Source organism: Ischnura elegans, chromosome 6 (genome assembly GCF_921293095.1).
Source record: "Ischnura elegans chromosome 6, ioIscEleg1.1, whole genome shotgun sequence".
NCBI lineage: Eukaryota > Metazoa > Arthropoda > Insecta > Odonata > Coenagrionidae > Ischnura > Ischnura elegans.
The window spans coordinates 92,412,115-92,425,083 of NC_060251.1; the positions used below are offsets into that span (position 1 = coordinate 92,412,115).

At 39.5% G+C, this 12,969-nt stretch overlaps 2 protein-coding genes across 2 annotated transcripts in view; one reads left to right on the forward strand and one right to left on the reverse strand.

Moving 5' to 3' along the window:
* The window catches only part of LOC124161182 (NAD(P) transhydrogenase, mitochondrial-like), a 33,245-nt gene extending 28,457 nt beyond the window's left edge, over window positions 1-4,788 (reverse strand). Inside the window, exons 1-6 of the mRNA XM_046537416.1 lie at window positions 4,653-4,788; window positions 3,974-4,232; window positions 2,941-3,095; window positions 2,224-2,364; window positions 1,954-2,076; window positions 918-1,105 (exon numbers count right to left, since the gene is read on the reverse strand). Of these exons, the coding sequence (XP_046393372.1) occupies window positions 918-1,105; window positions 1,954-2,076; window positions 2,224-2,364; window positions 2,941-3,095; window positions 3,974-4,227 (861 nt within the window). The 5' untranslated portion in view covers window positions 4,228-4,232; window positions 4,653-4,788. The remainder of the gene's footprint in view (window positions 1-917; window positions 1,106-1,953; window positions 2,077-2,223; window positions 2,365-2,940; window positions 3,096-3,973; window positions 4,233-4,652) is intronic.
* An 84-nt stretch (window positions 4,789-4,872) lies between these two features.
* Window positions 4,873-12,969, forward strand: part of LOC124161183 (isocitrate dehydrogenase [NADP] cytoplasmic-like) — a 74,945-nt gene continuing 66,848 nt past the window's right edge. The window contains exon 1 of the mRNA XM_046537417.1: window positions 4,873-5,033. Coding sequence (XP_046393373.1) covers window positions 4,931-5,033 — 103 coding nt within the window. The 5' untranslated portion in view covers window positions 4,873-4,930. The remainder of the gene's footprint in view (window positions 5,034-12,969) is intronic.

Below are 12,969 nucleotides of genomic sequence, written 5' to 3' on the forward strand. Positions count from 1 at the left end.
CATGTAAGGAAAAAAGGGCACTATTTTTCTAGCCTGATTTATTTTTCTACTAATGGATGGGGTAAGCGAGCATTGCGAGGAGTATGGGATGAGGATTAATTAATCATTGCAAGCGAGGAATGTGAGACTAAAGATATAGGTGGGTGGGGAAAAACTTGAGCAGGTAGAGCAGTTCAACTATTTAGGTGGCACATCAGAGGAAAACGGATACAGTAGCAAGGACATCAGGAAGTGAATTGCAATAGCAAAGGAGGCATTCATGAACAGGAAGGAGCTTCTGAGAGAATCATTATGTAAGAGTTTAAAGAAAAGGTTAGTGAAGAGTTTGATCTGGAGTGTAGCTCTCTAAGGTGCGGAAACGTGGACACTAAGGAAGGAGGACGAGAGAAGATTGGAGGCATTTGAGATGTGGGTGTGGCAAAGAATGGAGAAGGTGAAGTGGATGGAGAGGACGAGGAACAACTAAGTGCTGGACTTGGTGGGCGAGGAGAGACGGCTTGTAGATGAGATACGGAGGAGACAGGAGGTGCGGACAGAGTGAGTATGTAGCGGGTAGGGGATGTTGAAAACAGCATTATAGGATAGGATGTTAAGTAAACTAGGGAGAGGAAGGAAAAGAGGTCTGTCACATAGAATCATTTGTAAGTACATAATATCAAGTCACGGAACTGAGTGTCAGGAAACAGTCTAGGAAACTGAGCTCCCTCAAAGGCAACTCGGCATGTCACACAGCAACAGATACGTGGTTCTTAAGTTCTGTTTACATGGTAAATTAACACATATGAGTTAATGTCTGATTGCATGAACAATTGTGGTAGACCAGAACGGAACATTCTACGAGAAAAAAGTAAATATTGTCTTCAAAAAGTTAAAATAGCTTAGAGATCTTATGATATAATTTCAAAGGAAGTACTAGCCTTGAAGTCAAGTTCCAGGAATTCAGCACCCATGGATTCCACTTGCTCCTTGACAGCTGCTCGTGTGTCAAATCCCCTGACTATTGCACCCATATTCTTGGCCTGTCCCATAGCTGCCAATCCAGCGACTCCACCACCAATAACTAGAACTTTTGCAGGTGGAACCTTACCAGCAGCAGTTATTTGTCCTGAAAGTCGTAGCATGGAAGATTATCGGGAAAAATTTTTGAAAACAAAAAAATCTTAACTTCCTACTTCTAAAGTGGAGAAAACTAAATTCAAACCATTTGAAGTTATTTGTTTTCCAAGGGTATTCAAAACTTATATTCTGTGATGTGAAATCAAATGCAGTTTCCCATAAACATGACTATTAATTCAACTTGGGTTTTTATGTTCCTATGTCATCGTCAGGATCACCTCGATGTTATTTTTCAGAAAGACTGCACCTCATAGTTCTAATGGACAAATTCCAAGTTCCATCTGGTTAAAATCCTTAGATTTTACATTACTCTTCACTTATAAAAGTATTATTGATGGTAAAACTATTTTTTTAACTTAGCCCTGAAAATAACTACTTCATCCAGTATGTTTCAAATTAAATTTTCTATTTTTATGTTTTTTATATTAATCCTTTTACTGCTACCGATACATCAGCCCTTGCTAGTTGAGCAAAAACTGCCAGGGGCTTATTTATCGGCACGACTTATTCGACTTTTTCTTCATGATTATGGCCTTTTCAACGGCAGTAATTTAAGTAAACCCTCATAATCTATTTATGGTTATATGATATAAATATATCTTAAGTATTGGGAAAAAATCTAAATGTAGTGAATAAAATTAAGTAGGCGAAAAATTTTAAAATCTGAAATGTCGCAAATTCCGGGAAAAAGCCTTGGCAGTCTTCACACATTCCACCCGAAATGGGCTTGCAGTAAAAGGGTTAAGCTAATGCCTTGAAGGTCTTACCATATGAATTTGGAAACAACATTGAATGACCATGAGATAATAAAATGAATGATTCTAACAAGTATCCAACCTGCAAAAAATCTTCCGAAGTGGTTGGCAGATTCGATGACAGCTCGATATCCAGCAATATTTGCCATGGAACTTAGGGCATCAAACACCTGGGCTCTAGATATTCGTGGTATACAGTCCATTGCTGAAAGCAAATCAAATATTGTCAAAAATTAGATCATACATGTAAAAAAATAACATAAAAATCAATCCAGTCTTGAGGGCCGTTAAACATTTTCAAGATCATTCAGGCAAAATTATGCAGCCTCAACAAAATAAAAATAATTCTTACCAAAAACATTAAGCTTCTTAGCAGCTAGTTTGTCTACAACATCTTTATTTTGGGCTGGATAAATAAATGAAATCAAGTTACATCCATCACGGAAATTATTCACCTCCTCAAGCAAGGGTTGCCGAACTTTCAAAATGATATCTGAAAGGAAAAGAAAGATATTAATATCACTATGAAATCAACAGTTACATTCGGAATTTGAATAATTTGATTCCTTTTGCTGTACTTCATTGTTTCTTTTCCATACTCAGCACTTTTAACCATTAGTTTTAGCCTCCACAGTGCATTGAATTATGACACGATGGTTTAATAATAAAGAGATGCAAATTATACTTAAAATTTGTAAAAAAAAGTACATATTTCTTGGCAGAAATGAATTAGGAATTAATGAAAACCTTTTTTACTTTTATCTTATGTTTGGTGAGAAGTTTCCGTGCAGCACAAAATCAAAATAAGAATTACCACCACATGAATATTGCTCTGAGGGTACTAGTGAGACGATTCCAAAAAACTTTCCAATATTTTCCAGACCCAACGTCAAAACAACAGACGTCAGTTTCAGGTTTAGCAAGCAACTACATGCATTCAAACACAAAACCTATAATTTATGTGAGGTTCAGAGCTCCACAAATCCACATGACAATGCACATGTATTGAAAATTCATTAATTGCAAGAATGTTAAAAGATAAGTAAATAAATGTCAATCAAATATTTACCTGAATCAAAGACCTTTTTCTTGTCAACAATTTTAGCTCCAGCAGCAGCATAATCTTCATCCCGGAATTTAGCTGCTATACCTGCTCCCTGCTCAACCTGGACCGTAAACCCTTTTTTGGCCAAAACAGCTGTGACAGAAGGAGTGAGAGCCACCCTGCAAAAAAGTGGGTATATTTAATGGTATATTGTGTGAGGTTTGACTTAAAACTGGATATGAAAGACAGGGACACATGCTGGCATGGTGGACTTGAAGGCCTGCTGACTTTGCAAGTGAGAGAATTCAACTGAGAAAGTCTTGAACTGAAACAGTGATACAATGATGTTGACTGTCTTAAACTCTCAAGAAATACATCAAAAAAGAGATCAAGCTACCATGAAAACTAATGGAATTGGCAGGTCTTAGATCTCTCTTTTGACAGATGAACTTGATTTCAACTGCATTTAAACTATTAAGGCCTCGTCACATGATACATTAACTTGTACAAGTTAATGTCGAAATGTATGAACGCGTGAATGAACATGAAATTGCACAGTGTGACCACCCAACTTGTGCGAGCGCATGAACGGAAAATAGAACCTGTCGGGGGCAGATTTAGGATTTCTTTCTGGGGGGCCACAAGGATACCTCGTAATACAAAATGAACGCAATGATAATGGGACCCTATTAAAAATCTTGCATATTTTTTAAGGGGTTGGGGGGAGGAGGGGGCACGTGCCCTCCCCCCTAGATCCGCCTATGGAACCCGTTCTAATTTGGTTCATGCATTCGTACATGTTCCCTTCCACAAAAGTCATTCATGCAAACAGACATTAACTTGTGCATGTTAATGTACCTTGTAACCAGGCCTTTAGTGACTAATTGATGTATTTTTCAACCCAAACCTTCAAGTGGGCTATGACAGAAACTGAGTTAGAATCACATACAAGCTTTTACTCGCTCTAAAGACAGTTACATGGTAAATTTTACTATCAAATGTTCTTCGATCAATAAGGAATTCCTACAAATAGAGTGAGATAAAGGATTCCCCTCACCTTCTTTCATTCTGCCAAACTTCCTTAGGTACACCTATGGCTAGCCTCTGGTATGGGGTTCCACTGACCGGTGGTTCTGGTGCTTTTGGAGGTTTACCACCAGCATCAGCTACCTTTTGAAATCTGCGCGAATGGGTGGTGAGTCTTCGCACAGAACAGGAGAGAACATGGATTCTCTTTGACTGTGGATTGGAGGCCCAGCAGCAATGAAGATTGGAAGAGGAGCGTAGAAGCAGGCAAGTTACTCCACTCATGGTTGCTGCAAATAATTGATTGGAAATTGTATGTTTTCGTTAATTCACCTCTAGACAAACCTTTGTAATACTCTCTTCTACTCAACACTAAAGGTACGAAGGCATCTTTAAATGACAAATACTGGGAGCGATTCAATCTTTCCTGGTAGAAAATGCAATATTTTCTCGACAAAAAACCACAAAACATGATATCAGTTCGCTAAAGGGCTGCTGTGGAATAAACGTCAACAAAACTTCAAAAAAATGCTGAAACGAAAATGGTCCAATACGACGTATTCCTGATTATCACAAACGTTAATCTCAATCCTGATAAATTAACAGAACGAGTCACAAGGGTGACCTATGTTCACTAATTGGGAATACTCGCTCACAAATCAGTCACAGGTGCCAGGAAAGAAACAGACGCAAAACATCCTTCCCCTTACCAGCGAGAGTAAAGGGTGAACTGCCAGATGAGTGGAAGGTTCCTTGTCCTTAGAGGGAACCGTATCGATGTCTTTTGCTTTCCAAGAGCCCAGTAACGTTAACTTTCCATCACCGTATGGCACACTACCCTTGACTGCCCGGCTTCCCCCAAGATAAAACGTCTTTTCGCGGGTAGCCGCTAGAGTGCGCGATCAACGAGCGGATAAATATATTCTCCCTCTTTTGTCGTTCTCAGTCCGGCAACAACGCTCCCCGGTGTGGTCAGAATTTGCGAGAAATGGCAGGATCCTTAACTAAAGTTTGCTCAAGAATCGTTGGGCAGTTTGCGACGCAGAGTCCTAAAGTTACTGTCGCTGGATCATCTCAGCAGCAAAGAAAATGTAAGTGCAAAACTTCTATTTTTTGGAAAATTCCTCGTTTTCGTAACATCGTTTTTGTCGTTGACAAATGCTGTCATTCTTGGCGTATTACGAATAATTCCAACTGTTTGGTGATTATATGGTCATTGTGTCTGGTTAATCAGCTCTCTAAAAATACTCTGGTCGTGGCTAACGTATGTGCAAATTATTGGCACACACTGGCGGTGACATTCCTAGGCAAGACCGGCGTCTCATCTATCTCGGCGCCAACTTTCAACATTAATAATTATTGTTTTCTGAGTGACACTTGTGTTTTTAAGGGTTTCATCTTTTTCATCGTGTTAGTTTGTGGCATTTGGAAGGCATTAAGTTGATTTCCTGTGGATTGTTGAGCACTCTTCTCACATTGTGTCAGTTGGGCCTCCATTACGCACATTTCAAATTTCTCGCCTTGCTCTATTCCTGCATGAAGTGAGTGCTTACTTGTTGCCACCTATGTGATAAAGTGGAAATTTCAGGCAGGTGGATTCGTCCCCTCTCTTTTTAAAATCATATTTTCATTGCATTTCATGTGTTGGCGGTTGCTTGAGTTTGCATTGAGTGTCTTTTGATCCGAAAAATTCTGTCAACAGTTCACGCGTAATGTGATGGTATGACCTTTGGTATTTGAGTTTCAATCGGAACATTTTTCTGGTGCCCTATTTTTAAAAACATGTTGCAATTTCTTGTAATGTGTAAGGGTGTCCGATTTGAAAACTGCATACCAGCAGTCGCCATCTGCTGACAACGTGCGTGAAAATGAATTCAAAGCTGTAATCGTCCGTATTGATCCTCGCAGGAGGCGTTCTCTCCTTCAAAACAAGCTTTTTAGTTCCATTCTTAAAGGTTACCGCAAAATTATTTTCTTACAGTTGCGTGGGCTGTCAACCTATGGTATGTTTCCTCCGAACTAATTGTAAGTTTGTTTTCTCCATCTAAATGATACCGTGTAGCGTAGCTCAAGGATGTTTGGCATGCTGTTTCTTCTTGTGACTGCCTTAAAGACTGGAATCTTCAGCATCCGCTAAGTTGCTGTTATTGTGGTATTTTTCGCATTCGGTAAATGTTAAATCAATCGATAATAGGCAGAAGACGTTGTTTATGTATGTTTAATGAGGTCCTCATCCCTTACAGACGAAAGGAAGCCGTGTGTATGGCTTGATCTTAGCGAAAAAAATACCTGTTTCCTATCACACATGAGTATTTTTATCTCCTTCCGTATTTCGCACATACGATGACTATCACTTAATGCACTATGAACAAATAACTCGGGAGTATGGGCGTTGGTGAAGTGGTGCGTGGCACTTCCTTATCTCCCGCGCAGTACTTTTAGGTCTTCACATTGACAGCATTCAGTCTGCGCTGTGTTGTTCTATCGAAATATGGGTTGAATTGTAGAATCTGTGCTGACTGCTGTTTGCAATGCGATAAATTCCTAACGAGCTGTTATTGACGTGTGGCCTTCCCGTCTCGTTCAGAAGAAACCTGCAACCTGTCAGAGCTACGTGCTCACAGAGGCAATGTCTTATACTCTTTACTTCGCCGGTGTTGATAGACGTACCCGTTATGCCCACACTCACCATAGCTTTTGCCCTTTGTACTCATGTAAAATCCAGTGAAATCTCTCCCTTATCATATTGCGGGTTGTTGAGGGTATCCTTCGTGGAATGAGGGCTTACCCCTCACCCCCCAACGTACGTGCTAGGGAGCACGGGGAGTATGTAATATTGTGCGCAGAAATGATTGAGTTCAGTTTCTCAGCGGAGTTATGTGCTGGAAATTTGTAATCGCTGACTTTTGGTACTCCATTTTTCACAGTTGGACTAGAATATTCGAATTTTAAACTTAGAGCACCCCATCTATTTCAAATTAAAACCTAATGTTTATTAATATTGAAAATATTTAATAATTTACCATATTATCCGTCCCAAGCCTCGTTTCTTCCGCCAGAAAAGGTATGAACTGATCCCTGCTCTGATTTTTGGTTGGGTCACTAATCGTTCCTAAAAAAAGATGAAATTTCGAATCTATTTCCCTAATATTGAGCGTGTGTAATCGAGGATATAATGACGGCACGCGTTGAATTTGATATATATATTTAGAAAATTCCCGATTCCGGCGCAGCTTCCTGGGCTCAAAACGTGGTGGATTCGTTTTTAAGTTCACGATGGAGCACACCCAAGGCCAGCTGCGAGATAAATCGCCCGCCTCCGCTCCTCCCCCGCCTGCGCAGGTACGACTCGCGCGGGAACCCCGTCCATTCTTCCCACTCGGCGGGGCACGTAGCTTTTGGTGAAGGGGTCGGTCCCCCACTGCACTCCCTGAATCCTTTAGGGGATCCGCAAGAGAGGGAGGAAGCCCTTCCGGCAGGGACGGATCTTTTCTCAGAAAGGAAATACACTCGCTTTACGCGGTCTTTAAAGCCCTTCCCGACGTTCCGATGCTGGGGCAAAGCATCTCGCAGAACAAGTGTTATTTCGCTAGAGAAATCCTTGTTAAATTGCTTATTAGTCCATGGTAGCTGATTCCAGTGGCCACTTGTCTGGAGAACCTGGAAATTCATGGTGTTAGATTGTATCTGGCTGGAATGGAATGTTAAGGGAATGGCAAATAAATCTAGAAAAAATATCTTTCCTGCTTTGTATTCCTATCCTAAATCCTATCTTCACTGTCTAGAAAATTATGAAACATCATATATAGAATTTGGGTACTATCATAGAGTAAGAATATACTTACTCTATGGTACTACTATTCCATATCTTATCACACACCCCGGTTAAGTACGTCGCACATGGTCGTACCCAGCGGGGGGCAGGAGGGAGCAGCTTCCCCCCCCACCCCCCAGAAGCGAAAATAAATTTGGTTTAAAAAATTTTGAACAAATTTTCTTTTCAAGAAAAATAATATTATCGTAAGACATGGAACTAAAATAGAAATCATTTTTATAAACTAATGAATCGCTGTCATAATTTTCTTAAAATTCAGTTTCATTAGCCTTTTCGTGGCTAAAATGTTACAACTTGAACGACCACGGCTTTCTCACCCAACCCCCTAGTTTTGATCCTGGATACACCCATGATGTAGCATAAGAGAAGAGTAATAATTTATCGGGATAGTCATTTTTTTACTCCGTTGATATTTCTGATAAATTTTTCCAGTAGATATCGTAGTAAATGTAAATTTATTCGTGATAAGCTTCTTCTATTACAGGTGTCTGATCACTTCTTTTATGACCTCCTTATTTTCGTAAAAACTGCAACACCTTTTTTCACGGTGTCTCTGAATCGCCGGCCTCATCATCGATCTTTTCTCGACATTTTGAGTGAGGTGAGGAGAGTTGAATGAGTTAAAGCAGAAGGTCGGAGGATGTGGTTAAGAGGACGTACGATTTTATGAATGGATGCAGAACGCGGTTAAAGTAAGGAAGGATGATGGTTGCCTAGAAATCAGAGGATGGGATTAATGAATGGGATTACGACTTGTTCTAAGCTGCAAGTTGAAATTTGTCTAAGCAAAGGAACTGACTGCTTTTTCCTATCTAGAGTGAATGTTGAATATTTCTACAGTGGCGTAGCAATGTGGGAATAGGAGTGTTAAAACATCTATATAGCCGAAATGGGTTTTCGATACCGATCTAGTTACATTGAGTTTTGATCGCAGAAAGCTTCTAGTTTCTGTGTAGAAAATTACAAAGAATTAATTTCCTTACACGTAAGGGGTTTAATATTTTTTCTATGCATGGTAGTTATAATATATATTTGCTTCCTTGGAGTGAAGTGATCGTAAAATATATATTTCTAATTGAAAAATTCACGGCTGTTTTCTGGCTATGACAAAAACCCTCATCGTTAGAATTATTTTTTCACTCTTAAGGTATTTCATATTTTGTATAATATTTTAAATTAATGTGCTTCCTTGGAGTGAAGTAATCTTGAACTTTCCAAATGTAATTGAAAAACTCATGGCTGTTTTCAGTCTAAGACACAAACCCCAGTGGCGGATACAGATGGGGGGCGCAGGGGGCGCCCCCCCCCCTTGCGGGTCCGCATGTATTGCCGAACATTGCAAAACCACAATTGTAACTTTTTTTTATCATAAGATGGCATTGTCTTTTACATGTTTATAATCACTTTAAATAAAATTTTCATATACTCTGCCTGTGACTTGATCATCTTTTTATTACGATAAAATTAAAGACAATTCAAGAAATGCTGCGCCCCCCCCTTGAGTTTTTTCTGTATCCGCCACTGACAAACCCTCATTGTTGGTAAATAATTGGAAACATTATTTATATTGACTGACGCATTTCACACCATTAGGATATCATATTAAAAGTTTTATCAAAAACTTGTGACGCACTTGGAGCATACCGTGTGAAGAAAAATAAGTGATGTCCGGATGTAGTGGGCCCATATTCTCGATCTGAAAATGTTTTTTTTAGAATGATTTTTTCTGGCGTTTGATATCGCCGAGTTTAATAGACGCTGATTTCTGACATTCAAACTTTTTATGCTTCTGTTTACTATTCACTGGAGTATTTTTTTGATTTATGGGAGATGCTATTGTCTTTTCATCTTATGAGTGAGGAAATTTTACGAGCCCGATTGGAGTACCCTCGTCGGTTTATCTGTCCTTTAGTCACGAATGAGTATCAAAATAAGTCCGACCTTGAACGTCAAATCATTTCTTGGACTACAACTTCCTTATGCATCATTGCCTCGTGTTATTTTTTTCGTAAGAAAAATTATGATATTTTTTCTCACCATTGACAGTTTTAAGGGAAAAAGGGCAGGGGACGGCCCCGAATGAGTTATATCGGACAGGTTATAAAGGATGTAAAAGAGAATGAATATGTAGCTATGAAGAGATTAGCGGATAGGAGAGAGAAATGGAGAGCTGCGTCAAACCAATCTTAGGATTGTTGACTGATGATGATGATTGACAGTTTTGTCGCTCTTCGGAGGTGTAGGTACTGATTATACCGGGAATTTGGATTGCTTTGGGAGGTGGGGAGATGATTTTATGTATCTTTCTCGTTACTCCTTACTCACTGAGCCTTGAAAACGCAAACATTTTTTTAATGCACTTTGCAGTTACCATGAAAACGGGTTTTCTTAGGTATCGACTATTTCGACTTAGCATTCAATACTCTGGATTTTTAAGAACATTTTCTTTGTAAGATGCGAACTCTTTTTATGTGTATTGATAATGCATAATCGAAATTGATCAGTCCTTAGATCATAAATGACGTTTCAGGAGGAATCTGCAATACTTCATGAGGTGATAGGGGAGACAGTTCTAAGGATCTTTTGTTCATAAGCATGGGGTCACTACTCCTTAGTTACTGAGCTGACATGTTTTCGGGTGCACTTTGCAGTTGCCATGAAAACGGTTTTTCTTGGGTATCCAGCCTTTTCGACATTATATTAAATGCTTTGGATTTTTAAGGACTTCATGTAATTAAGGTTGGACGAGAATGTGCTGCTATAATTGTCTGAAACAGTTAATCTCAAAATGGGTGAAATTGCGCAATCGTATTGTTGATACTCTCTCAAATCTCTCGTTTAATTAAGCTCAAAGATTTGTTATTTGGCTGGCATCGATCTCATTGTCAGTCGCTTTTCACTAAGATCCGTTTCCTGTTGTGGAGGCTTGTTACTTCTTTTAAAGGGTTGCCACTTGTTCCTCGTGGTGCTGGTTGGGCTTGTGGAGAGCGCTCGTGAAGCCAACCATTAATTTATCCTCATGAGCACGGCTCGTTTCAAAGGTAATGCGTATGCACTCGTCCAGCAGCGAAAAATCGTTGCGGCGTAGGAGATGATGTTGCATTTCGCCTGGAATCGGAGCGAAGTGGAGGTGTGCGAGAAGCGTTTGAATCTTTCCCGGCGGATGGTGGCTGTGAATGTCTCTCAGGCTTCCCACCGGGTTTGGCACTCCATTTATGCCGACGTTTCGATGAAATTCTTTTTCGTAGTCGTCAGGGCTGGTTGATGCCGGGCAGCCAGGTATAAATCGGGTGTGTATACAATCGGAGTCTGTTAAGACCGGTTCTGATTGAAGGAGCCAAATAGAGGTGTACACTTTTTCTTTCTATGTTTTTATATGACGTTAAAAATTGTCGTACTTACCTAAGTTTCATTACCATTTGTCTTGATAATGACGGTTATAACGTAATTATCAAGACAAACTGCCTGTCTTGATAATGACGTTATAACCGTCGAAACTAGTCATTAAGTAAAAGTTTGGGGAACAGTACTGGGTTTTTGCTTCACCATGATGTGTTAATGTTGGTCATAGAACGCCGATTTCGCTTCTTCTCTGGGGTACGAACTTGTTATGCTCGCAGTTATTTATCCAAATAATGACGCAGTTAAAGCCCACTGCCGACGATTTACTGACTGACTGATCGACAAAACTGTTCGGGGTGAACGAGACGAGATACGACTAAAGTCATAGAAGCTACCTCCTCTAAAATCGTCTGAAACCCTGGGTTAAATTGTCGAAACACTAAATTTTCTATCTATTACAGTGTCGACAAATGCCTCTCATGCAATTTAACTATTACGTGAATTATTATCTCAACAACACATGGAGACACTTGAGGGGGGATATAGGGAATGGGAGATCATAGGGTTCAGCAAAAATTGTAAAAACTGGCAGAGAAAACAGAAAAGGCCGCAATCCTTTTCCGGGCGAAAGCTAGTTTGTTCTTATATTTGAATAGGGGTATCAAGACTCTTTCATATATTGGCGGTAAACAAATTCATAATAGAATAGAATCATCAGTGAATGATGGTATTGAGGCGGCGGAGGTTCTAGGAGAAATGAGATACGGACAGACGAACGTGTTCAGTGAAAATGGATTGTGGAGAGATCACTTTGAATGGTATTTTCTACTTTGGAGTATATCTTTTATTGAAATAACATGTATACCGATTATAAGCAGTCCCAGCGCAGTAACTATGGCGGGGGGAATAGGGGATAGAACTCCCTCCCCCAGCCCTTCAGGGATATAAAAAAATTATTTACAAGTATTGTCTAGTTTTTACGTATAATAACTGCATCTCCATTAAGTTCAATTTTAGTGCCAAAATGATGGAAAATGTATTTCCAAGCATGTCATGTTTCAAAAATGTTACCAGATTTTGACTGGGGGGGAGGGTCGCCACCCTAGGCCATCCCATCCCCCCCCAGGCATATTATTAGTTACGCCTCTGAGCAGTCCTGTAATTTGAAGTGAATTTTCGACAATCTACATATGCTTCCATTGCGCGAACTTTTTGCGTACCAAACATGGCCTTTATTTCCGTTCGCATAACTCAAAATTGTTCCTTACTTGTGATAATCATCTCTAATCGAGCTTTTGCTTCCCGTGAACTTTGCACAAGATTGCATAAAAGGGACGTTTATATTTATTATAAGCAATTGTAAAATTGAACATTCATTTTCAAAATTTTCTTGTATACAACCATCGTCTTGTTTTATTCCTGTAGTCTTGGGCGGAATTATGTGTGTTCCCAGACTGAAATTAGTTTTAAGAAGTTTTTTTTTTTTTTTCCTACACTCTACGACCTCGCATTGTTGCATTATCCTTACCTAGCATCAAATGCCATTAGAAGAATTTTCTCGCAATTATAGAAGTTGTGCCTACGCTAAGAACCACTTTTAGACGTTAGAAAAAGTTATACTTGCGGGTCTCTGTGTATTGTAACTTCAGTTTTCTTCTGGAAAAATGAGTAAATTGGAAGACTTCCCTTTTCAGTCACGTTTGACCGGCGGAAAAGTTTTTAATGACAACGGATTTTCCGCTGTGGTTTCAAATCCCATGGATTCCATCCCAGGATCCAAAGGATTTTCTTTTTTTATCGAAATGAAAATATGGGAAACATTATTTATTCAGAGAGGAAATTATCTTGGG